General features: G+C 42.1%; 1 protein-coding gene across 5 annotated transcripts in view; it reads right to left on the bottom strand.

Annotated features, from left to right (window-relative positions):
- The window catches only part of WWP1 (WW domain containing E3 ubiquitin protein ligase 1), a 70,800-nt gene extending 45,094 nt beyond the window's left edge, over nucleotides 1–25,706 (bottom strand). For 2 of the 5 annotated variants that reach the window (XM_089517567.1, XM_089517571.1), the window contains exons 1-2: nucleotides 25,447–25,705; nucleotides 10,951–11,041 (exon numbers count right to left, since the gene is read on the bottom strand). In XM_089517567.1, coding sequence (XP_089373693.1) covers nucleotides 10,951–11,020 — 70 coding nt within the window. In that variant the 5' untranslated portion in view covers nucleotides 11,021–11,041; nucleotides 25,447–25,705. Of the gene's footprint in view, nucleotides 1–10,950; nucleotides 11,042–18,045; nucleotides 18,114–25,446 lie in introns of those variants that run through there. The other 3 variants (XM_089517570.1, XM_089517569.1, XM_089517568.1) reach the window with 3 other exon arrangements.
- Between the last annotated feature and the right edge of the window lie 287 nt (nucleotides 25,707–25,993).

Here is a 25,993-nt window from a genome sequence, read left to right as displayed (position 1 = left end):
GGAAGAATACTTTTAAGACAAACCATATCTCGACCATGCGGACCTGAACTTAGAACCAAGATGGATCAAGAGACTGAATCATCCTTTTTAAAAAGAATTTGAAAGATTCAAAGATTTCGGGATTAAGTTCTTTCATGGATAAGACAAACAAAGGAGAGAGCCCATTTTAAGGGAGCATTATTAATATCTCTATCTGAAATTGAGAATAAGGATTTATCACATGGATACCTCATATCTTACGCCCAAGGCTAGAAACTGTCAAAACATCGGGGGGGGGGGGGGGAGAGAAAATGAAACCATCGAAAGACCAAGTTAAATTTTGGATTAATAATTAGATGAATAAGACTATAATATGTAAATTAATAGAATGAAAATTGCAGATGTAAAGAGATTTAACAGAGTGGTATTTCTATTTTTTAATATGAATTAGGAGAGAGATGGAAAATTTATATTGTTAAATATAAATAAAATTTGTGAAAGGGAGAAAAAAAGGAATTAATAGACTTAAATTGAGGGCAGGGGTCGTCAGCATCTGCCCCAAAGCGGAAGGCAGTGGAAGGGGACAATGATATCCAGCATGAGTGGGACTGTAGACACACTCTGAGGTCAAACCGTATCTGTACCATGCAGACCTAGACCTAGAACCAAACTGTATCAGGGGACTGAACCCATCCATTTTTATGGTGGACCACATCTTCTGAGTGTGCTTCAGTTTTGCATCGCTATCAGTGTTGAAAAACCAACATCATTGAAGGGAAGATGCTCAATCACTAAATGCACATGATCACAAAACACAGAAGACCAAAGACAAGCATGTTTTCGTCATGCTACACCTCCAGCAGAGCTTTGCTACCATAGTCTGCCATATGGCAGGAAGTCAAGATCTGTTGTCCAGCCAATTTATGAGCTTCAGACTGGAGAAACAACAATTTATTGAGAATGGGAGCTAGTTTCTCCCAGAGCAGCTGGTGAGACACACCCATACATGTGGGATAGTTGGGAGATTTTCAAAATGAGGGCAGCAGAGGAGTAAAACGTCTTGCCCATTGATCCAACTGTTTACCCTCTTTGTCAGTTGGTATCAAGTGTAACCTTCAGGATACTCATCTGTTTTCAGGATACTCAAAACAGATGCATTTAACTGAATTTGGTTTAGGGTGTTGACCAAACCAAGGAATGTCACAACCCTAAACTCTGTAAAGGGCTTCTATCCTGTTGGATGTAAAGGGCATGAAAGAAGGAATTATCCAGAGTCGTGAAAGACTGGCAGAAGGTATGGGAGCAGGGGCAAAGCAGCTGGAACAGTAAGCTACGTATGGACATGGTGGAAAACTGGATCATCAATCTGTGTTTGCAGCTGCATTACAGCCAACTCTAATGACTTCACCATTCTCATAATCTCTTCTATGAATGTCCTCACATTGTCCTTGGGAACAGAAGGATTTACAGTATCCAAAAGCGTTGGAGAAGACTTCCATATTGAAATGATGAAGCAATAACCCAAAGGATGAGCACTGCCTCAAACACCACCAGGAGAAAAAGTGTACACCCCTCCTGCTGCTCCTCCTGAGACCGGCACATGATAGAGTGCTGCACCCACCTCCGGTGGCAGGCTCAGTGGCATGACCATCCCAGCCAGGTTGAATGGCACCCAGTGCAGACTCTTCACCCGCAGGTGGCATATGAGGAGGGCTACCATCAGCAGTGCCAGAAGGCAGAGGAGGGAGAAAGGCTCACCGCTTCAGCTCAATTGCCTGCTGTGGTGGAGGTGGAGCCATTCAGCAGGATGGCCAGCAGGCAGGAGGAAGGAACCCTTTTCTTTGCTGTGGGTGCAGGGAGCTCTTGAAGCACATCACTGGAGGCTGGTGGGAGCAATGATGTCTGCAGTGCAGGACAGCACACAAGGTCCATCTTCCCCATGAGTGTCCCTCAGGCCCAATCAGGTGTCACCTGGTGTGGTCCACATCCCCCCAGTGACACCACTGGCCACGTGCATGTTGCGCTGCCATTGGAGACAATCACAGATTATAGAGTTGAAAGAGATCCCAAGGGCCATCCAGTCCAACCCCCTGCCATGCAGAAACTCACAATCAAAGCATCCCCGACAGATGGCCATCCAGCCTCTGTTTAAAAATATCCAAAGAAGGAGGCTCCACCACACACCGAGGAAGTGTGTTTCACTATCGACCAGCTCTTACTGTCAGGGCGTTCCTCCTAATGTTTAGATGGAATCTCTTTTCCTGTAGCTTGCATCTATTGTGGTCCCATGTTTTTAGTTGTGTGGGGGGGAGGGGGAGTCTGGAACCGATCCCCCATGGATACGAAGGGCCAACTGTATTTGGTTTTGGAACATAATACATTTAATGTATCTGAATTGGGAAAATAATGTAATGTGCCTGTTCCATTCCAGAACATTGGAAAATATAAAAATATTATGTGTACAAATATATTAATGAGTAAAATGACGGGATTTAAAAAAACAAACTGTACTATAAGATAGCCACCATCATTCTTAATGTAAAGGTCTAAAGAAAAATTAAAAGTATGAGATGATTTTATAGTTCAACAGAACCTCTCCTACAATTTGATACAAATACATTCAAGGGACCTCTCGCCTCCAAATTAAAATACATGCCGTATATACTCAACTATAAGTTGAGGAATTTATATTCCAAAATGGACTCCAAAATCACAGGTCAACTTATATACGGGGCAATATGGTAATGCTGCTTATAAAATTCCTATAAGAAATGCCCACACTTCCTTCTTAGCCAGGGATCTTTGAACAGCTCCCTTTTTGAGTCCCTGCACACACTTTCCTCTATGTGTGTGTCCTATCCTTCAGCCTTCTCTCACAGCCAGAGCTAACAAACAGCTGCTTGAGGCAAGGGAGAGAGTGAGGGGAGGGGGAGTTTGCCTCCCTGTTCGAGTCCCCATGTGCTCTCCTCTCTCTCTCTGTCTTATCCTTCAGCCTTCTTTCTTAGCCAGAGATAACAAACAGCTGGGGTGTGTGTGTGTGTGTGTGTGTGTGTGTGTGTGTGAGAGAGAGAGAGAGAGAGAGAGAGAGAGGAGGTTTGTTTCCCTGTTTTCCATGCTGAGACTGTGACCCTTGCAAGAGGTCCAGAGAAGGAGAAAGAGGAAGGGAAGTGGTGCTTTGTTTCCCCTTTAGATCTTTTGTAACATATCCCAGTGTTTGATCTTTGACTTATCCACGGGTCAAAATCCATGATTTTGGCACCAAAACTGCCCTCAACTTATACATGAGGTCAACTTACATACTATATGCAGTAACTAAGATTAGCTATAAAAAGGAACCAATAAAACAAACATAAGGGAACACAAGACATCCCGGATATTGTTTAAACAAGCATTCAGGTGACAGAAAGGATAAATTTGAAGCAGCAGCAAGAAATGAAAGTAGATAATAGCGTCTGGCTGTCTTCCACACCAGAAAATGGAAAGACTATTGTTATTAATATGAACCCTTGAACAAACTGTATATATTTTAACATTTGTTTAAACCATTTTTCTTTCTAGTATCTTGCATAAACCAGTCAAATGTCATACAGAAAGATCAGATATTGTTTTGTCTGTAAAGAACCAGCATACACACACCATTAAAATATACAATGGCTGCAATCCAGGAAACTAAGAGACCAGTGAGTTTTTAAGTTTCTGGTTGTTTTATAGCAGCAACAGTGTGTGTTTTATGTCAAGTAAAAAGCAGAAGCATCCCATATGTGCAACAGGATGTGGCCAAGGGTGAGGGGATGTACATATATGTGTAAGTCCTACAATGAAATGCTTTCCAAACTATTCCAGAAGCATTTCAAACTGTATCAGAAATAACAGCTCATTTAGAAGAGAATTTGAAACCTACAGGTAGATATGAGCAGTGATGTCTGTATTCCAGGTATTTCACAATTATTCTCCATCTCACACATTAAACTGCTGAAATGAAGAAAACCTGGGGTAACAATGAACCAATTTTTGTACAGAAGCACTGAACCCAGCTCAGTTAACTAATTTTTACTGTGTTCAGCATTTACTCAGACAATGCATGGTCCTTAATTCCAACTGCAGCGGTATGACTCATTCAATTATTAGCTATGTTCATGGGTTTTACTTCTTTTACAGAAAATTTGGTACCAAAGGTATAATATATTTATGTGTTTGTTTCATTTATATGCTGCCCTTCTCCCAGAGTAGAGACTTTAACATTTTAAAAAACAATTAAAAACCACCAGATCAAACAGTATAAAATAATTTAAAAGGCATACAAATTTTTTAATAAATAATAAATAACATGTTCTAATAAGAAGCATCCCTAATTACACATTTAAAAGCCTGCTTAAGAAAAAGCTCTTTGCCTGTTGGCAAAAGGACTACAGGGAGACGGCCAGCCTAGCTTCTTCCTAGCGTAGCCTCTCCTGGAAAGGAATTCCAGAGACTGGGAACAGCTACTGGGAAGGCTTTCCCTTAAATCCTCACCAAATGAAGCTCTTCTTGGTTAATTTGAAAACTCTGGCAGGTTTGTATAGAATGTAATCAAGGCATGTGTCACTGTAGCCAGAGTTAACATCTCAAGAAACAGGAAGAGATGGCACTCTAGTTTAACTGTGCAAACACACTCCTCACCACTGCTGAAACCTGGGCATCCAAGTCTCAGAGTTGAGTTCCAGGAGAACACCCAAGCTGCAGGGCTTGAGATTTCAGGGGGAATGTAACCCTCCCCAGCATAGGCAGAGTCCCTATTCTTTGATCTGCCTCTTGACTCTGTTTTTTCTGGATTAATTTTCAATTTTCAGTTGGCCCTTCTTATACATGGATTTTTTTATACAGAGATTCAAGCATCCACGGTTTGAAAATGTTCAAAAAACCTATAAATTTCAAGTATCAAACCTTGATTTTCCAATTTTTACAAAGGACATCATTTTACTATGTCATTATATTTAATGGAACTTGAGCATCCACAGATCTTGGAACCAAACACCAACGTATAACAAGGGTCCACTGTATTTGCCCTTATCCTGTCCATTACTGACCATTACATTGGTTCAGTACTAGGTCAGCATCTCTAGAATCACATAGGCAGGAGAGAGTTGAGTATCATCACTATGCTGGTGCCATCAAATCCCAAAACTCTGGATGATCTCTCCTAGCATTTGATGTTAAAGAGCACAGCAGACAAAATGGGTGGGTGGTACACCAACAGAATCTCACACATTCTAGTCCACCAGACTGGTGAGGGAAATAGAATCCTGATGGACCACTGCAACTCTGCCCTTCCACTCCCCACCTCAACCACAGGCCTCACCTGCTGCTGTACAGAAAATCCAGATGGACAAAGATGGGAGAGGATTACAATCCTCACTCAACCATTCCAGCTTCATCTAGCCAGTTCTTTGTAATATAAGCCAGGTTAGCATGTTCATCCAGGACCAAGTCCTGGACCAATGATGTTTTTCCATTCACCGACCTGGCATTCTACATAGAAAAAAATAGGGCTAGGTTTCTACAACACACACACAAAAAAGAAGGCCAATGTGTTTCAGCAAACCTTTTAATCAAAATTAACAATATGCACATGTGAAATTAATCAACTAGGTTTGTGGTGGCGATCCTATGGCACATGAAGCCATTTTGGAGGGCACACGGAAAGATGGGAGGGGGGAGAGGAGGAATAGGCGCACACCTGTTCCTTTCTTCCCCCCACCATCCATGCCTTTAGCTGTCTCTGGGGAAGTCCCACCCATGGAAGTCCCGCTCCCAGATGGCAGAAGTCCCACCCCCAGAAGTCCCATGGGACCTCACTCTCCAGACATTCTGCCTCCAGCACTGGGTAACATGCAGTGCCAGAACACCTTTGAGTTTGTGCATTCAGTCCCTAAAAGGTTCACCATCACTGAACTGAGGTACTGGAACTAGTTGCACCTTGATATAGTCTGGGTGCCATATAACTACAAAGGCTCTTTACCTTGTTGACACATAATATACCTCTACGGAAGAGACTCCATGAACAAATTCAAGCTACAGGCAAGTTGATATAGGAAGAAATGTGCCTGCCAATATTTAGGTACAATGTGGAACACTGAATGTGAGCATCAGTAACTTGAACTGGGCTCAGTTGTGAACATGCAGCTCTTTCAGAATTGGTGCAATGATTCTGCCAGCTATATTGGTTACAGTTCTGGCTCTCATACTAGAGTTGAAGCTTTCAGATCCTCTTCAAGGTCAATCCAATATATAACACAATACAGTAATCCAATCAGTAAGTTAGGAACCACTGAAACCCTGAACAGATTCTGGGCCAGAACAGATTGGCAGGAAGGGGCAGCTTCAAGCTGCCTCCTCCGAAACATTTTGGGACCGTGGCCAACACATGCCACTATCACGAAGGCGCCCTCTGCTGCTGACCCAAATAGGAGCAAAAAATATTGGTTCCTATTTGGGCCAGTTTGCAGCCACCTTAGGTGGCTCCGGTGCAACTTCTGGGTGTTCTGGCAGAGTGCAGCATAAAAAAAGCCACATCCCGGAGTGGCCTGAAGCTGCCCCCCATCTGATTGCCTGGATGTCTTCCAGGCCTCCTGGGGGCATGCGGCGTCAAAATCAATGCCCCCAAGCCACCCAGAAGCCAACCTTTGTGGCTGGTCTGTTCCAGACCATAGTTAGCAAACCCGCTGAAAAAAAAAGACATTCTTGGCCGCTGCAGCCATCTCAACCTCATGAGCCTGTGTTGGATGGACCCAGGTGATGCAGTTACTTTTTCACAGACAGTACAATTCTATCTTGGAAAGACTACGTACCCACCCACTTTCTACATTTACTTTAAAGCAAGGGTTGTTAACTTGTGCTTCACAGTTCCCTAGAATGGGCTTAATTGACAAGCTTTAGGAAGTCTATGAAATGGCCCAAAAAAAAACCCTGAAAAATTCTATTACCTTCTGGTTAATTTGGTAACTGTATAAAAGTGCACTTTTCTGAGAAGAGGGCCCATAATTCCCATTGCACTATCAAAGCGGGTCATGGCCCCAAAACTATTTAAGAATTAATGCTTTAAGGGTTATATATCCTTCCCAGGTCTACAGTGCACCCTTTTTTCACACGGGGGATCCATTCTGGACCCCCTCCCCCGCATTAAAAAAATGTGCATGCTCAAGCCCCACTGAAAATAATGGGGCTCGTGCATGGCGTGGTGGCGCAGCGGCACGAACGCACCACAGGTGTATGCCCCATTATTCTTAATGGGGCGCATCGTCCCTTGCACCCCACGGGCTCCCTAGCGGCTTTCAGCGTATGCTGAATGCCGCGTATGACGCAGGCGCACTGTACTTACATGGTAAAAACTAAAGCAAATGATTCATTATCAAAATATGTAAATAAATGATGAATAATTCACCTAAAACCAACAATAAAGCCACAGTGATGACTTAGTTACAAATGCATAACTAAGTAATATCTTCTGCTCTAACTCCCAAACTCTATCCCAAATTAATTAGGTAAAAACAGCCAAGTCTTTGGCGAAAACCACCATATAAATTACATAATAGGACAACCACATAAGTTTCTTCTAATTTATTGATTTATTTTTACTACTAGCAAATTAATATCCAGTCAAAACCAAAATGACATATTCAGAAAATACATACAGAAAATAAAGAAACAAAGAAGAAAAAGAAAGAGAAATAAAAAAAGGAAAAAACACAAACTAAAGAACAGTACGGCTCTGGCCCCTCAATTTTACCTTTAATGAAAAGAAAAACAAAGGAGATAGGGGGAAATACTACTAATAACCAAAACTGCAGATTATTTTATTTATCGTTAAGACTTCTTATTGCTCAAAAAGTTCATAACGGTTTCCAGTCTTACAAAAAATCTTCAACTGGTTTATCCTTTAGAATCCAAATTAATGTAGCAATTTGGGTTAATTCAGCAACCTTAAAAATCCATTCTTCCACTGTCCGTGCTTCAGTCCATTTCCAAGTTGATCACACAAATTTCTCATAAGAGGGGGTTCCATAATGGAGGTACCATCAAAAATGTCATGTCTCACAAACCTGCCAGCTTTCTGGACTTTGCCAACAGACCTCGGAATAGGGCCTCAGAGAATGATCTTAGCAGACAAACAGGTTTCTCTTTTAAAGTAATTTAGGACATTAAAGGTAACAACGTCTGAACTGGACCATAAGTATACTAACAGCTACTGCTGTCATTACATAATCAATGTTCTATTTTCTAATCATTTTCTAGTCTTGTGGAAACAAGGAACTGGCTACTTACAGTCTCTACCACATGAAAGTTCTGAACCATATTCAGAGACAAACTCACATAGAGAATTTTATAGTCTGGATGTAACTAAACACAAATCTAGGCTACCAAGAGCTTCTAGTCATGATGTAGTATTACCTCTAATATCAGAGGCTGCTGGGGAACTCAGATGGAAGGTTACTATTGTGCTGTCGGTTCTGCTTGTGGGATTCCCAAAGCAATCAGGTTGGCAACTGTGTGAACAGAACACAGGACTAAATCAGCAACTACCTGTTTTCTCCAGATGGGTCAGAGCTCATGTATCAGTCAAAGTTGATAAAACACACACCTTACCATCCATGTCACCTGCTCCTGTTGTGACAGTTGTGTGCAAGAGCTGCATACCTTTTTCTTTCATGAGACTGCAATTCCATACAATGGTTATGATCCACGACCCAGATCAGCTGGCCCTGCCCATTCATCTGAATTAAGATTTAGCTCCATTATTTATCCATTTCCAAAGTGCCCCCAAACACCTATTCAAGATTTTCATCATCTCTCTTAGACTATAAGTAGATATATGATCATCATACTGGTGACATTTTAGCCCAAATGTTCTTGTGGTTTCTTCAGTTTCATGTAGATGTTTTTTAAAAAACACATAAAAATTGGACAGATCTTAAAACACCACACAAGCTAAAGAGCACAGATAAGGGTCTCCCACACCACCTTCTGTGTCTCTCATCCAGAAGAAATGAATGTAACATAATGCCCCCTAGTTCTATATAAGGTAAACAATCCAGAAGAAATCATGACTGGTAGCAAAGAAAGCAGCTGAGAAGTCCAGGAGAACTAAAAGAGTTGCATTATCTCCTCAACCTTCTGGCACAAGTCATCCACTATGGCAGTTTTACCTGCTGCCTTACAGATATATTGGACTGCAACCTGGATATGAATTGCAGATCAACAAATCTGGAGAGCCTGAAGTTATACAAAGCTGCACACCATGAATTTGGAAGTTAAGGTTCAAAGCCAGACTAAACTAGATACAGATAATCTGCACCCCAAAACTATCTGAAGATGAGAAATCTCCAGTATTTCAGTTAAGAATAGCACATGAGATGGTAGAACTCACAGTATCTTCAACAGCTTTATATGGAACAGACTGCTTTTAAATAAAGGATAATTACTATTGCTTTATAATTAAATACAGTGGGCCCTTGTTATACGCTGGGGTTTGGTTCCAAGATCCCCCGTGTATAACAAAATCCATGTATGCTCAAGTCCCATTAAATATAATGACATAGCAAAATGATGTCCCTTATAAAAATGGAAAATCAAGGTTTGATATTTGAAATTTATACTTTTTTTGAACATTTTCAAACTGTGTATGCTTGAATCCGTGTATAAGAAGGGCCGACTGTACCAGGAATGAAAGTGGATGGAAATGTTTGTGTATTTGTGAACATCCTACTAGTTATTGACATGTCTTCTTTATTTCAAAAGCAGAACAACTGGAATTCGTTTTATTGAAGGTTTAGAAGTATAATACCAAATAGGAACATTGTTCCTATGTAAAAATTGCAACACAGACAATTTTTTGAAAAAATCCTCAGTCTAACATGTTTGCACTGTTGTGTTTTCATGTTTTTTAAATCACCATTTCTGTTTGTTCTTTGGGCAATAGTTCTGAATTATTTTAGTCACAGATGTGGGGGCAGAGAGCTGTCTTCAGCTCAAGGAATACACTCTCATAGGTAAACTTCTGGGACTTCATGCAAATCATAAATATAACCAATTCACATACATCCCACTCAACCAAATCTATGCACCTAAATTAACACATAAATGTCACCCATTATCTTTCAGTAAATTCTCCTTTCTGTCCCATGTTGTCACCACACAGTACGTGACTTCCCTGCTTCATATCTCATCACCTACTTCTCCTGCCTCTCCCATAGCAGCTCACAGCTTATGCTGGGAAACTTTTCAGAAACAGGGAGAATGGGGCTAGAAAGGTACAAAACTAGGTCAGCAAGGGAGAAGAGATGATAGGGGTCTGAGAAGCTGAAAATCCTGTCAAGATTCTAAGAGAACTTCTGAAGCATAAAAATATATAAGCTGGAGGGAAGGTGAACAGCACAGATTTCAATTCCTAAAAAGCTGAATGTTCTCTGCACTGCAACATTTTGATGCAAGTTCTACTTGTTTACTACTGCTAGACAGTGTATCCAAAAAAGAAATAAAAAATACATGTTTTTAAATGCTGAAAAACATGCATCTATAGCACTGTTTAAGTTTACATGATTTTCTAAACACAGCCCATACATAATTAAAAAAACAACCAATGAGAAATTCAAAAAGAGCAATTCTCAGAGACCACAGCTATTCTAGATTAGTAGGATACCTACAAAACTAGTATTCCTTCACATTTTTTTCTTTACTCATCATGACAAATATGTGTACAGACTCAGAAACACACTTTACTAAGTATGTGATATAACTATGTTCCATTTATTATAACTGGTATAGAGAATGTACTGCAATCCAGAAAGGCTGAATGACTGGTTTAGCATTATTTACCTTGAAGCAATTTCAACTCACTGCTGATAACTAAAAGTTAAAGGTAAATATAATCTATTTTCATTCATCAAAAGCAAGGAAAAAATGATTAAGTGCATAATTGGACTGATTTTTACTTACTAGTTACTTGCATCTGTAGTCTTCCATTATAGTTATTACTGCTTCCAGACCGTGGAGATGCTGTGGCCATATCAACGACTGCAACTTCAGCCTATTTTTTGAAAAATGAAAGATATGACTACATACACCCACATATACACTTTTTTCAGTAGAATCATAGAATCGTAAAGTTGGAAGAGACCGGAAGGGCCATCCAGTCATACCCTCTGCCGTGCAGGAAATCTCAATCAAAGCATCCCCGACAGATGGCCATCTACCCTCTGTTTAAAGAGCTCCAAAGAAGGAGAGTCCACCACACTCTGAGGGAGTATATGTTCCACTGTCAAACAGCCCTTACTGTCAAGAAGTTCCTCCTAATGTTGAGGGAGAAGCTCCTTTCCGGTAGCTTGCATCCATTGTTCCAGGTCCTGTTCTCTGGAGCAGCAGAAAACAAGCTTGCTCCCTCCTCAATATGACATCCCTTCAAATACTTAAACAGGGCTATCGTATCACCTCTTAACCTTCTTTTCTCCAGGCTAAACATCCCCAGCTCACTAAGTTTTCCTCTTGGGCCATGGTTTCCAGACCCTTCACCATTTTAGTCACCCTCCTTTGGACACACTCAAGTTTCTCAATGTTCTTTTTGAATTGTAGTGACCAGAACTGGCCTGACCAAAGCAAAATACAGTGGCACTATTACTTCTCTTGATCCAGACACTATACTTTTATTGATGCAGCCTAAAATTGCATTGGCCTTTTTAGCTGCCACCTCACACTGTTGACTCATGTTCAACTTGTGGTCTACTTGGACTCCCAGATCCCTTTCACATGTAGTCTTGTTCAGCCAGGTGTCCCCCCCAACCTATATCTGTGCATTTCATTTTTCCGCCCTAAGTGCAATATCTTACATTTCTCCATGTTGAATTTCATTTTGTTAGCTTTGGCCCAGCTTTCTAGTCTGTTCAGGTCATTTTGAATCTTGATCCTGTCCTCTGGGGTATTAGCTATTCCCCCTAATTTGATGTCATCTGCAAATTTGATAAGTATGCCCCCAATTCTGTCATCCAGGTCATTGATAAAGATGTTGAATAACACTGGCCCCAGGACAGAGCCCTGCAGGACCCCACTGGTCACTTTTCTCCAGGATGCATAGGAGCCATTGTTGAGCACCCTTTGGGTTCAGCCAGTCAACCAATTACAAATCCATTGTCTAGCCCACATTTTACAAGCTTGTTTGCAAGAATGTCATGGGAAACCTTGTCAAAGGCCTTACGGAAATCAAGATATACTATATCCACAGCATTCCCTTCATCTACCAAGCCGGTAATTTTATCAAAGAAAGAGATCAGATTTGTCTGGCATGACTTGTTTCTCTGAAACCCATGTTGACTTTTTGTGATTATGGAATTGCCATGTAGATGTTCACAGACTCTCTGTTTAATGATCTGCTCTAGAATCTTTCCTGGTATAGATGTCAGACTAACTGGACGATAATTGTTGGGAGCCTCTTTTTTCCCATTTTTGAAGATGGGGACAATGTTTGCCCTCCTCCAGTCTGCTGGGACTTCTCCTGTTCTCCAGGAGTTTTCAGAGATTATTGCCAATGGCTCCGATATTACATTTGCCAGTTCTTTTAAAACCCTTGGATGTAGTTCATCTGGTCCTGGAGACTTAAATTCATTTAGATTAACAAGATATTCCTGTATTATCTCTTTAGTTATTCTGTGCTAAAATTCCCCTATTCTGTCCTCTGCTCCATTATCCTCAGGTTGAGCACACTTTTTCTTTCTGAGAAGACTGAGGCAAAGAAGGTGTTGAGTAATTCTGCTTTTTCTCTGTCACCTGTTAGCAGTTTGCCATCTTCTCCACGTAGTGGCCCTACCATTTCCTTCTTCCTTTTGCTGCGGATATATAAAAAAAAGCCCTTTTTATTGTTTTTTAACCTCTCTAGCAAGCCAGAGTTCATTCTGTGCTTTAGCTTGTCTGACTTTACCCGTACACATGCCTGCTATTTCTTTGAATTTCTTTTTCATGATTTCCCCATTTCTTATACATGTTCCGTTTCGAACTTAGCTCAGTTGAAAGTTCCTTAGTCATCCATCCTGGTTTCTTGAGACACCTCCCATTTTTCTTTCTCACTGGAACTGTTTGAGATTGTGCCTTCAGTATCTCTCTTTTGAGAAACTCCCTTCCGTCCTGAACTCCCTTCCCTTTTAGTATTTCTGACCATGGGATCACCCTCAATACTTCTCTAAGTTTACTGAAATCTGCTCTCCTAAAGTCTAGAATGTGTGTTTGACTATGCCTGGCTTCTCCTTTCCATTGTATAACAAACTCCAGGAGAACATGGTCACTTCCACCTAAGGATCCCACCACTTGCACCCCATTAACCAAGTCTTCCTTGTTGGTTAGGATCAGATCTAAAATAGCTGACCACCTTGTTGCCTCTTCCACCTTTTGGAAAATGAAACTGTCTTCGAGGCAAGTGAGGAATTTGCTTGACCTTCAGGATTTTGCTGAGTTTGACTTCCAGCAAATATCAGGATAGATGAAATCACCCATCACTACTACCTCTCTCCTTTCTGAGTGTGTAGTCATCTGTTCTAGAAAGGCATCATCCAATTCTTCCATCTGACTTGGGGGTCTGTAGTGGACTCCCACCACAACATCCTTGTTGTTTCCCTTCCCTTTAATTTTTATCCAGATGCTCTCAATCTGGCTGCCAGTATTGACGTCCTGGATCTCTTCACTGGTGTAAATATCTCTGACATATACAATAAGCATTTAGTACATGACTTTAAAGTCATATAGCAAATTTACTACATTTTCAAAGTTAGCCTTTCAAACCTATTCAAAAGATCAACAACCTTTCCCCCCTACCCCTCGCATAATCTACTAACCCATCAATGTATGTGGCTACATTTAGCTAAATAACAGGAACAGATCTATATCCACATTTACTGATAATCCAGCTAATTTCTCAGGACTTACGCCCCCATGCCCCAACAACTATACTCTTCATCCCTAGTTTCTCTGTGCCCTTGTATTTATACTCGCTATACACCTACATGTCCTGTGCTCTCTCACATTCTTGGGGGGGGGGGGGGAGATAAAGACATCTTCAACCAGTTCTTATTCTTTTACTGCCAAATGTAAGCTGGTCTAGTAATATCTTCAGAAAGCCTGCTTGTGCAATCAAGATTTTTTAAAGTCTATATGGCCAGGGTAAATTACATGTTTTGCATACAGAAAGTTTCAGGCTCAACTCCCCGATCTCCAGGGAAAAAAATCTCAGAGCTTTCTGAGAACCTGAACAGTTGCTGCCATCCAGAGTTCAATACTGAGTTAGCTAGATCATAATTTGACTTGAAACAGGTCAGCTTCATATGTCAATTACTAGAACATAATTAGATATAAACAACAGGTGCAGGAATTCCCATTATTCAATAGTCCGAATCTGAAAGTTTTGCTCAGCTTGCTTCAGTTCAGAATGAACTTCACAACTAAGAATTTTAGTTAAGTTAAGATCAGGAGAAAACAACTAAGGTTTCATTATTCCAAATGACTACTTAATTTTCTAGGATGGTAAGGTAAGCATAATAACTAGAGAGTAAGCCGTGCCCTAGAGAGCCAGTGTGGTGCAGTAGTTTGAGTGCTGGACTGACTCTGGAGACCAGGGTTCAGATCCCCGCTTGGCCATGAAAAACCACTGAGTGGCCTTGGGCAAGTCACAATCTCTCAGCTTCAAAGAATGGCAATAGCAAACCCTCTCTGAAGAAACTGGCCAAGAAAACCCTGTGATAGGATCTCCCTAAGTAAAAAAACAACTTGAAGGCACACAATAACAGCAATTACAATCATATTGGTGATACCTGACCTCCGAACTGCAGAAAACCTATCCCTGTCACCTTAGGGTCGTCACAGGTTGATACGACTTGAAAGCAAACAACATACACACAACACACAAGCGCTACCCTACCCTACCCAATTTAGTGAGACTATCACCATGGCCATATTTATCTTTATCTGCCTTTTTGCCAGAACTTATTTTTAAGACAGCTGACAAAAATTAAAATAGATTTAACACATAAAAACACACTGGTCTACTTTCACAGATGCTTAGAATCTAAGAAAGTAGGCCCTACCGCATTTCGAACCCTACCTGTCCAAACGACACACGTGGCTGAAATGTGAGAGAAATAGACTCAAAACACACACTGGGGCTTAACATTGAAACAAAAAAAACCAAAACAAAACAAAACCCTGGCTTGATCCAGTTAATGCCAGAAAGAGCAATCTATTGCACCAGCATGTAGACAATATCCCACTGCAGAGATGGGGGAACGGGCTGGTGAGTCACTAGCACCACTGGCACCATTACTGACAATAGTTTTTTTTGTAACCCACCCATGAACCGATCGCACAAGCACACGAGTGGTCAGCTGCATCATCAACCCATTGCACCATTGACCCATTACACACCTATTAAGTGAAATGATGACAAACACATCAGGTCACCAACAGTATAATGTATTTAATAAGTACAGTAACAAACTGGCACATACAACAGGGGGATATAGTGGTAATGGGAAGAAAGGAGGCATGTACCGTGGGGGGGGGGAGGAGTGGGGGAGTTCCATGATTATGCTGCACCAATGTGCTACTGAGCATACTGATGCCCTGCATGAGCAGTTGATTGCTCATGTGATCTGTTGGCCAGTTGCACAGCCCATCATATGGGCAGGATGAAGGAGGCGACTGGAAGCTGCTGGCAGAGTATACATGCGTATGCGTGTGTTTGTAGCAGCACAGAAAAAATAATGGTGCTGCGAGGCATGTAGCCACAAATGCTCTATTTTGGCAGGTCAGTCCTCACAGAGGGATGGGAGCGATACAGACTGTGTGTCACTTGTCACTTGTCGGCCCACTGTGGGAGCTGGTGGTGCTGTCAGCACGTTCTCCCATCAATCAGGAAACCCCAAGAGTAGCCAGGTTTTCCCCTCTGTCTGTTGAGGCGCCAAGTCTACAAACGTTTACAAAAGTCTACAAACTGCAAGCTAGACAGCAGGCTTGGGAAGATACCAGAGCAAAATTAGAGCAGGTTTAGTCATATCTGTGATAAATTTCTCAGTTATTATTCTGGTGGTTTAAGCAGCCTAGGATGAAGTGATTAGAGTTAGTTTCTTCCTGGGAACTAAAGGGGTGCAGTGGTGCACCAAATGACCCTCCAGGAGCCTACTTAAACTACAGTTAGCCTATCTCGTAACTATTATCCACAGCAAATGTTTCCATCCAGACATGGTTTGATTTGCTTTTTTGACGAGAATGATAGCTGAGAAATTTATCACAGATATGACTAGACTTGTTTTCATTTTGCCCTTCCAATATTGACCTGGTGTCTTCCTAAGCCTGCTGAGTAGCCTGCTCTCCAATGTTGACCTTCTCCAGTTGCTCAGACATATACTATAAAAAGACTATGCTAAATCTAACCAAGAAGATCTATCCCAAATAGTCATATTCATCTGACCCTAAATAAACTAGGTCATTAGGATTAAAACAGGTCATTAGAAATCTTTTGTTAGTGCAATTATACAGAGTGTATGAAGTTATGGTAAAGGGAAGATAACGACAGGACTACAAAACACAGAAATAGAAGAAATTAGATCTCAAATTAATAATTTAAAGTGTTAGCAAAAGTTATGCACATCTTAATACCATGACAAGCATTATTTAGCAAGGGTGAATCAATCAGTGACAAACAGTTGGCACTAATAAATGCTGTTCGTAAGAGCTGTTCGACAGTGGAACAAACTCCCTCGGAGTGTAGTGGAGTCTCCTTCCTTGGAGGTCTTTAAGCAGAGGCTGGATGGCCATCTGTCGGGGATGCTTTGATTTGGATTTCCTGCATGGCAGGGGGTTGGACTAGATGGCCCTTGTGGTCTCTTCCAACTCTACGATTCTATGATTCTAAATGCAAAAAGTGAAGAAGGTCATTTTGATTTTGAACTCCCTATCACAAGCCTTCTAACTGGAAACATCAACATTTAGCATGTTAACACACTAAGTGTAAATACACTAACACTATGACGAATATACTAACCAGAAATCTGAAGTTAGAAATGGCATGCTCCAGTCTAAGGGAACACAATGGCTGTGAAGTGCTATCTGGGAAGGGGTTTAACAAGGGGATAATGATATTATTCTCTAGAAATAATGGAACAACTTGAAATGTTGGTCTTTTAAGTGTAGCAAGTAATTTTACATTTGTTTTGAGGTGTCATCTAGAGGAATTTGGGGGCAATTTTGTATTTTTAAGTATATTTTTATGCAATTTTAAAAATAAATATAATGTGTAAAGTGTTCCTTTCTAAATGACAACTATGATCTACTTTTTTTAAAAAAAAATAGCAAGTAGACTCATCCTTCCATATTTGCAGCTTTATTATTTGCAGCTTTGATTATTCACGGATTTGATTAGTATGTTCTCTCTAGGAATATCTAGATCCTCCAGTGCAACTCTATGGTCAACTTTAACTAAAAGTTGCACTGAAAGGCCTAGAGATTCCTAGATAGAATACTCTACTAGGCATTTGTAACTCCTCCAGAGCAGTTCTATGGTCAGTGTCTGTTGGATGTTGACCACAGAGTTGCACTGGAGGACCTAGAGATTTCTAGAGAGGTCTCCTCTCAGGTAAAACATGGTATTTTTGTTATTTGCAGTTTTTCCATATTCACGGGGGTCTTGTGCCCCTAACCCTAATGAATATGGAGGGACAAGTGTAATCAATTATTTTTTCCTGCCTAGATAACTTAAAGGCACCACATCCCATCCAACGCTGGAAGCTAAACAGCATCAGCTCTGCTTTGGATTTTGACCACTATGGAATACAGGTGCTGCAGGCTGTAGTTCGGAAGAAGAAACTGGAAAAAACACCTCTGAGTATTTCATCGATAACAAAACCCTATGAAAATCATGGGGTTGCCAAGAGCTTTAAAAGCACATTTTGTTGTTATTTGTTTGCAGTTGTTTCCAAAACACATACACACACACACACAATTATTTTTGGAGAAAAAAACTCCCAGTTCTGACAAAAATGCAGACCTAATCCATAGTACCTGCGTCAGGATATTTGTTCTCTTTCATTCCAGATTTCAATTAGTGATTCAGGGCATCGAAATATCCGGTTTGATTCTAAAGAACAGGTACGTGGCCAAGGGATATATTCCATTCTTGGATGATAGTCTCTAGAAACCAAAAAATGAAAAATCCATTGCTCCCTGTCCTATTCTCTGGAGCAGCAGAAAACAAGCTTGCTCCATCCTCAATATGACACCCCTACAAATACTTAAACAGGGCTATTATATCAGCTCTTAACCGTCTCTTCTCCAGGCTAAAGATACCCAGCTCCCTAAGTCTCTGCTTATACGACATGGTTTCCAGACCCTACACCATTTTGGTCACCCTCCTCTGGACACACTCCAGCTTGTCAACATCCCTTTTGAATTGTGGTGCCCAAAACTGGACACAGTATTCTAGGTGAGGCCTGACCAAAGTAGAATAGAGTAGCACTATTACTTCCCTTTGTATTATCTCCAAATAAAGGGATAACAAAATTGGCTAAAGTGGTAGTATGCTTCTTAGTCCCTCTAGGAACAGCTAGTCTTAGAGTAACCTTTTAGTAGAATCCAAAAAAGGTGAAACAGCTTTATTTCACCAGGGGCCCACACGATTAAGGCTACAAGAAGCTTAAAATGATTCACCAGGTTTCAGCAGGAGAAGATGGCATAATGGGTCCCCTATACAGGCTCTGCTGCAATACTTTGCCTTTTTCCTGCTCAACTATAACCTGGCAGCTGCCATTCCATCAAGCTGCAGCAGGAGAGAGATGTTGCTTTTATGGATCTGCAATCTACTCTGGGACCCTTTCCAGCTAAACAGCAGAGTATAAATGCTCTAAATAAACAGGCAAACAAGCAGAGTCACTCCATCAGCTCTGCTAGGAAACCAACCCATTTAGGCTCTTCTTCTCCCTGCATTATTCCTATCTCAGCTGTTCCTTATAAGAACTTTTTGGAACTGGTGCTCAAGTTTATCATCTTTCTTCTTCCCTCCTCACCACTTCTCCCTTGTGATGTTTCTTTTAGATTCTAAGCACGGCAAGAATCAAGTGTGACAACAGGGCATGTGTAAAATAAAAATGCTTTGAAAGCATTCCAAAAGTTATTTTGGCTTAATTGTATGATTGAAATGCACTGAATACATAAAACAGTTTAGATATTGGAGGCATTGTGCAGCCAGTTGTGCTTTAAGATGTTTATATAAATATATTTCCTGCAAAATATATATTATCTTTATATTTAGATAGTGTCTAGGTTTTTCAAAATTTAAAGGAACAAATCACAATGTAACAAGTACCATAATATTCACTTCACCTGTAAACTAAGTGATGGAATCATGTGACTCTCCTGGAGCTGTTGGACTGCAATGCTCAAGCCAGAATAATCAACGGTGAGCAATCTTAGGAGTTACAATCCAACATCATCTGTAAGGTAACGACTCCTACCATGTCATACAAATTCTTCCAAAACATAATTAGAGTCAGGCCAGGCAGCCAAATCTCGCTAACTATTTCCCCTTATTTAACAGTTTCAGATAACCCTCTTGGTCAGTGCTAATCAAAGCAATGGTCCGTGGACTGGTGCTGGTCTCCAAGCCATTTGCTACTGGTCCTAGGAAAGCTTTGAGGAAAGAAAGGAACAATTGTATCCAAGAGTCACAAATACGATACTGGTCCCTGGCTCACTCACCAAAAAAAGTCAATCATCCACATCAGACAGCTCAAGAACCATTGTTCTAGGTCTCTTGTTCTCTAACCTGAGAATTTCCTAATTTCCATTCAGAACAGCAAAATAAATCCTGATCCTCTGTGTGTGTCTGTGTGTGTGTGTGTGGTGATAAGTGAAAATAAGTCTCACCAAACCTAAAACCAATCTAAGACTGTTGTAAAACATAAAGAATTTTGGTTGGCCCATATGCAGGAATAATCAGTTACTATTGCAGAACACTGGTCTCAACTGGCCAGGACTCAAAAATAGGACATACTCTGACTTTAGTCCAGTGAGGCAAAGGGGGGAAATGGGGGGAGCCCTCAGTCCAAGTATTAGTGTGCAAGAAAGACAAGAGGAACCAGCAGCCTTTAGGGCCATGGGGGACATGAAACCTCTTTTCAGAATCCCTTAAAACCACAATGCAGTCTCAATTATAATTTTGTGCGGTGGTGTCTCCTGCTCTTTGCCTGCCCATACAAATTCAGTCCCTTAGCTGCATCTTTCACTGGTGGTGGCAGGGGCAGTTGGGAAACTCTTGCGAGGCTTGGGTGCAGGACGTCACTTCTAAAGTTTGGAATGGCCCCATTTAGGAACAAGCTGACTAACTGGGAGAAAGAGTTAGAGTATGTGGCTGTCAGGGAGACGTGGAGGCAAAAAGGAGCTTTCAGATTTGGAACTCTAATTAAACTTTGTGAGCTTTGCTGGGACTTGGCTGTCAGGTTGGAACTGCTCCTCTGCTCCTGGTTTTTTCTTTCATTTCAACAGTAATAGCATTTACATTTCAATACCACTTAATAATGAAATCAGCAGAACTCAGCTGTTAGTGGTTTATAATCTGTAGACCAATTGCCCTCAACAAGCTAAGTACTCATTTTACTGACTTACGCTGAGTCAACCTCGGGGGCCCTGGGATTGAACTCACAACCTTATGGCTGCAGTATTGGCATTTAACCACTGTGCCATTGGGCTCCTTCCATTGGACAGGCTGAGAAAAGAGGTAACAAAAGAAACAATGTTTGTATGTGTATGGGTGAACACTTAAAGCTGTGTGGGAAATACATGTCTCTGGTAAAGCAGAGAGAGGAATGTCTGAAGTTGATTCTTGGAAAGAGTCCATCACCTTAGAGTGGTTCCTGTAGTTAAATCTCTCCCTTTCCCCATCCACGCCAGTCTCCAGTCCCAAGCATGTGGCCTCTTGATAACTCTACCTACATGCACACTGGCTGAGCCCATCCCAGTGAAAAAGAATTGAGTTTCCTTCCTCACCAGGGAGAAGCTTCTTCCTTTGTACAGGTCACCTTGAGAGCAGAAACCGAGCAGCTGGCTGAGCAGCAACAGAAAGGCCTCTTGTCCACACTAGCCTTTGCTGGAGGAATGGCATGGTCGAGAGGCTTCTCAGCTGCAGGTCTGCCAGCTGCTTTGGTTGCTTGCATCCAAGGTGACTAAGTGCAAAGAAAGCATTGACCAAGATTGGTTGTTCTGAATCTGCAGTAGAACAATAGACCCAATATGAAAAAATAGTAATTGCCCTAGATGAAAGGGAGCAGTAGCAATAAAAGGTTTGGGGACCACTGGTCTAAAACAAAATATGGCTTAGCCCATAAGGTCCAGGGACATTCTTAAAATGCAAAATATAACAAGCATGCTAAAACTAGTTATGTGTTGGGTGAATGAGAATCCCCTATCTTTCTATATATCGGATTCCCAGTGATTGGGCGGTATATAAATAAATCCTATTATTATTATGTGACACTCAAGGCATAAAATACCTTGAGGTTCATATTGAAAGATGGGAAATTAAAACATTCAGTTAATATACAGGCTGAGTACCCCTTACCTAAAATGTCTGGGACCAGAAGTGCTTCATATTTTCAGATTTTTTTCCGGATCTTGGAATACCTGTATTTGCATACACATAATACACAACCTGTATGCAGAAAACTGAGCAGGCTTAGATTCAAAGGCAGGAGAAGTGAAGATCAGGGGAAGGAACACTGACAACCTAAGATATGCAGATGACAGAATACTACTGGCAGAAACCAACAAAGACCTGGAGCAATTACTTAAGAAGGTCAAGGAGAAATGTGTCAAGGTAGGCTTAAAGCTGAACATCAATAAAACAAAAATAATGGCCAAGGAAGAGCTACAAGAGTTCACCCTAGATAATAAGAAAATTGAAATAATCAAAGTTCCCATATCTTGGTTCAAACATTAATCAGAATGCAGACTGAAGTCAAGAAATTAGAAGGAGGTTAAGATTAGGAAAGTCAGCCAAGAAAGAAATGGATAGGAGCCTAAAGAGATAACTCTGAACACTAAAGTGAGGATCATACAAGCCACTGTATTTCCCATCACCATGTATGAATGTGAGGGGTGGGCAGTAAAGAAAGCCAACAGAAAGAAAATAAATTCTTTTGAGATGTAATGCTGGAGAAGAGTGCTGAGGATACCATGGGCAGCCAAGAAGACAAACAAATGGGTGCTTGAACAGATCAAGCCCGAACTATCTCTGGAAGCCAGGATGACTAAATTGAGGTTGTTGTATTTTGACCACATTAAGAGAAGACGTGATGTGAAATTGAAAAAACAAGCAAACAAAAGACAATGCCAGGTAAGGCAGAAGGAAGCAGAAACACAGGGAGGCTAGATGAAAGGACTCAGTCAGAGACGCTATAGGCCTAAACCCACAAGATCTTAGTTGAGCAGTTGAAGATAGTGGTTCTTGGAGATGGTTCATTCACTGGGTCGCCATGAGTCGAGGTTGACTCAAGGGCAGTTAGCAACAATACACAACACAAGTAGTGTAGTATGTACTGTATTTGCTAGGCTGGACAGAGACATAGTTGGATAGATTGTTGTTGTGTGCCTTCAAATCATTTGAGGACCTGTGAAATGGCATGAATCCAAACACAGCGCTCAACACGAATCCATGCCTCACACCATTTCATAGATACTCGCATCACTCTCCAGCCTTGCATCTTATTCATTTCCTACTTGTTTTGTGGATGAGATGCGAGGCTAGAGAGGATATGAGAGACAGGTCCAAAACACAGTGCAGGAATAATCCAGTTTGAGACTACTATAACTGCCCCTGGCTCAATGGTAGGGAATTCTGGGAACTGTAGCTCTCTGCGACATTTGAATTTCTCTGTCAGAGAGCTCTGATGCCACAATAAACTACAACTCCCTGGGTTTGCTAGCACTGAGCCAGGGCAGTTATATCAGTCTCCAATTGGATCATTTCTGCAGTGTTCTGGGCCACAGACTAACAGGAGCACTGAATCCATCACCCTGAAGGTGGAAGTGAGTGGCTGGTAGCAAAATATTTTGCTTTTTGGAGGTTTGGGGATTTCTGGATTAGGGATCCTCAACCTGTATTTATATTAGAGCTTTAAACATTTAACTGCGCACACTGGCTCAATGAACAAAGGAGATTTGCAAACAAGTATTACATGAATACTAAATGTTCAATAACTGCCACTCTACTTGAGCGCTCTACATTTCAAGAGAATCCCAGTTTCATAACCCTTCAAAAGAACTTGTCACACTTACACCACAGTAAGACTCAGCACTGAAGTATGGGAAAGCCTTTATGATCTGGGCCCTTCCTTGTTCTCATCAAGTTTCAGATGAGCCTCATTAATTGCATAACAGCATCTTTAACATACTTCTAACTCTACACTCATCCCTCCATATTTCCAGCTTTGATTAGTCACAAATTTGATTAATATGTTCTCTCTAGGAATATCTAGGTCCTCCAGTGCAACTCTATGGTCAACTTTAACTAAAAGTCACACTGAAAGACCTAGATATTTCTAGAGAGAATACTCTGCTAGGCATTTGTAGCAACTCCAGTGCAGTTCTATGGTCAGGGTCTGTCGGACGTTGACCACAGAGTTGCACTAGAGGAGCTAGAGATTCCTAGAGAGGTCTCCTCTCAGGTAAAAACATGGTGTTCTTGTTATTTGCGTTTTTTTCCATATTCACGGGGGTCTTTTGTCCCTAGCCCTAGCAAATATGGAGGGACAAGTGTACATCATATATTCACTCACTTGAAATTAAGTCCCTCTCAACTTAGGGCAACTTCCACCTCAACAAGGATAGGCTTCCTGCCAGGAATTGCCTCTTTTCAGATATATGAGGGAAGAAAGGCATAGCCTGGTAACATATACACTCAACCCGCCCAGGCCTTTTACACCCTTTGCAATACTCTGGTAGGAACACCCTCTTTCTGCACTGGTTGTTGCTGTTGCGTGCCTTCAAGTTACTTTCCCAACAAGTATAGAAAAAAGGGTACACACACCACATACACACACCACTGTCCTATTCAAGTCATTTCTGACTTACTGAGACCCTAAGGCAAACCTATCATGGGGTTTTCTGGGCAAGATTTGGTGGGTGGGTTGCCATAGCCTTGACCTGAGGCTGAGAGAGTGTGACTTGCCCAAGGTCACCCAATGGGTTTTATGGCCTGGTCTTCAGAGTCATAGGGCCCAAACAGACAGGCCAAAATAAAGCTGCTTCGGGTCACTTTGGAGGTATGCTGTTTAAATGATGCCTGCGTCCTAAGAGGCATGGGCCAAAGCCATGCTCCATTCCTAAGGACTGAGCACAGCTTTGGCGCAGCTTCTGGCCTCTTATGATGCGTGCATCATTTAAACAGCATACCTCCAAAGTGACCCGAAGAGTTTGGGCCCATAGTCCACAAGGGGGAGGGGGAAGGCAATTCATGCAGCCTTTTGGGACCTAAATTCCTAAGTGAGGCCCGAAACACACTGCAGAAATAATCCAGTTTGAGACTGTTTTAACTGCCCTGGCTGAGTGCTTGGGAATCATGGGGGGCTGTCGTTTATTGTGGCACCAGAGCCACAACAACAGATAACAGTAATAACAACAGAGAAGGCTAAGTGACTCACAGAACTATAGTTCTCCAATTTGGAGGGGGGTAAGCTGCCAAGGGAAGCATCGTCATTATCATCACCATTTCTTCATATGCCGCCTTTCTCCAGCAACAGAAGCTTTCAGCGAAGCGTTCCCAGGCGCTGCGTAACTATTATTTGCTATTTGGCGTTTTTAATTTGTTGCCTGCTTTACTTTATTGTACCTTTCCCTGTATTGCTATGTATTTTATATGTATTACCTTATTATTTCTTAGATTGTACTCCATGGGCAGGTTTACTCTTATCTATTTTATTGTTTTCACGTAGAGCGCTGGGTAAATCAGCAGCGCTATATAAACAAAGCATAATAACAACAACAATAACAATAGGTCCAAAGGACACTGCAGAAATAATAACAACAACCCAGTCTGAGCCTGCTTTAACCGCCCTGGCTGAGTGCGAGGGTCATTCCTGGGAGCGACAGCCCTTTGAGACATTGATCCTCCTCTGTCAGAGAGCTCTGGAGCCACAACAGACTACAATTCCCAGGATTCCCTGGAGCCAGGGCAGCTCAAGCGCTCCCGACCTGGAGCATTTCTAAGGGCTCTCAAGCAACCCTCCCCAGCCCAGTGGTAGGCGGCAGCAGCTCTCCACAAAAGCTCCCAGGGGGGCAACCATCCGCCTGCCTCCTCCCTCCTCCTCCCCTTCCCCTCAACAGACAACCTCCGCCTCCTCCTCCTCTTCGTCAGGCCAAGAGCCTGTTTATCTCTCTTGCTGGCTGGCCCTTTTCCTTTCCCTCTGCGCTTACCGTGGCTCCGAGCCCAGCTGTTTAGGGGTTGTATAGTAAGGGGCTGCTTGCCCTTGCCGAGGAGGAGGAGGAGGAGGAGAAGGGTGGTCCCCCTTCAGCCTTCGGCTCCGCTCCCAACCGCCGGCAGTGCTGCCGCCGTCGACGCCGCCCCTGCGCAGCAAAATGATGCCATCTCACGGAGGAGGAGAAGAAGGAGCGAGTCTCCTCCGAGAGAAGAGCTCGCGCCCCTCCGCGCCGGCGCTCCTTGGCCACTGGCCCGAGCAAGGGAGCGCGCACGTACACCTACGTATTACGCAAGCACGTATTACGCAAGAGAGGGCGCACGCACTCTCCCCGCCCCAACTGGCCGAACGGGGCCGCGCATGCGCACTACTGCCCCCCTCCCCGGCAAGGAAGGCAGTGAGGACTAGGCGGAAATGGATTGATTGAGAGACGGAGAGAGAGCGCACAGTGGTCTCTTCATTTCAGGGGCGATGGCGGAGGACACGCCCACTTCCGCACGCCGTGAATGTAGTAAAAAAAAGACAATGAAAAAGAGAACACAACA

The sequence above is a fragment of the Sceloporus occidentalis genome, unplaced genomic scaffold, assembly GCF_023333645.1.
Source record: "Sceloporus occidentalis isolate IW3139 unplaced genomic scaffold, rSceOcc1.0.p SCAF_3, whole genome shotgun sequence".
Taxonomy (NCBI): Eukaryota; Metazoa; Chordata; class Lepidosauria; order Squamata; family Phrynosomatidae; genus Sceloporus; species Sceloporus occidentalis.
Note: the sequence above shows the minus strand (reverse complement) of the source record. Positions and strands in the feature narration are given on the sequence as shown.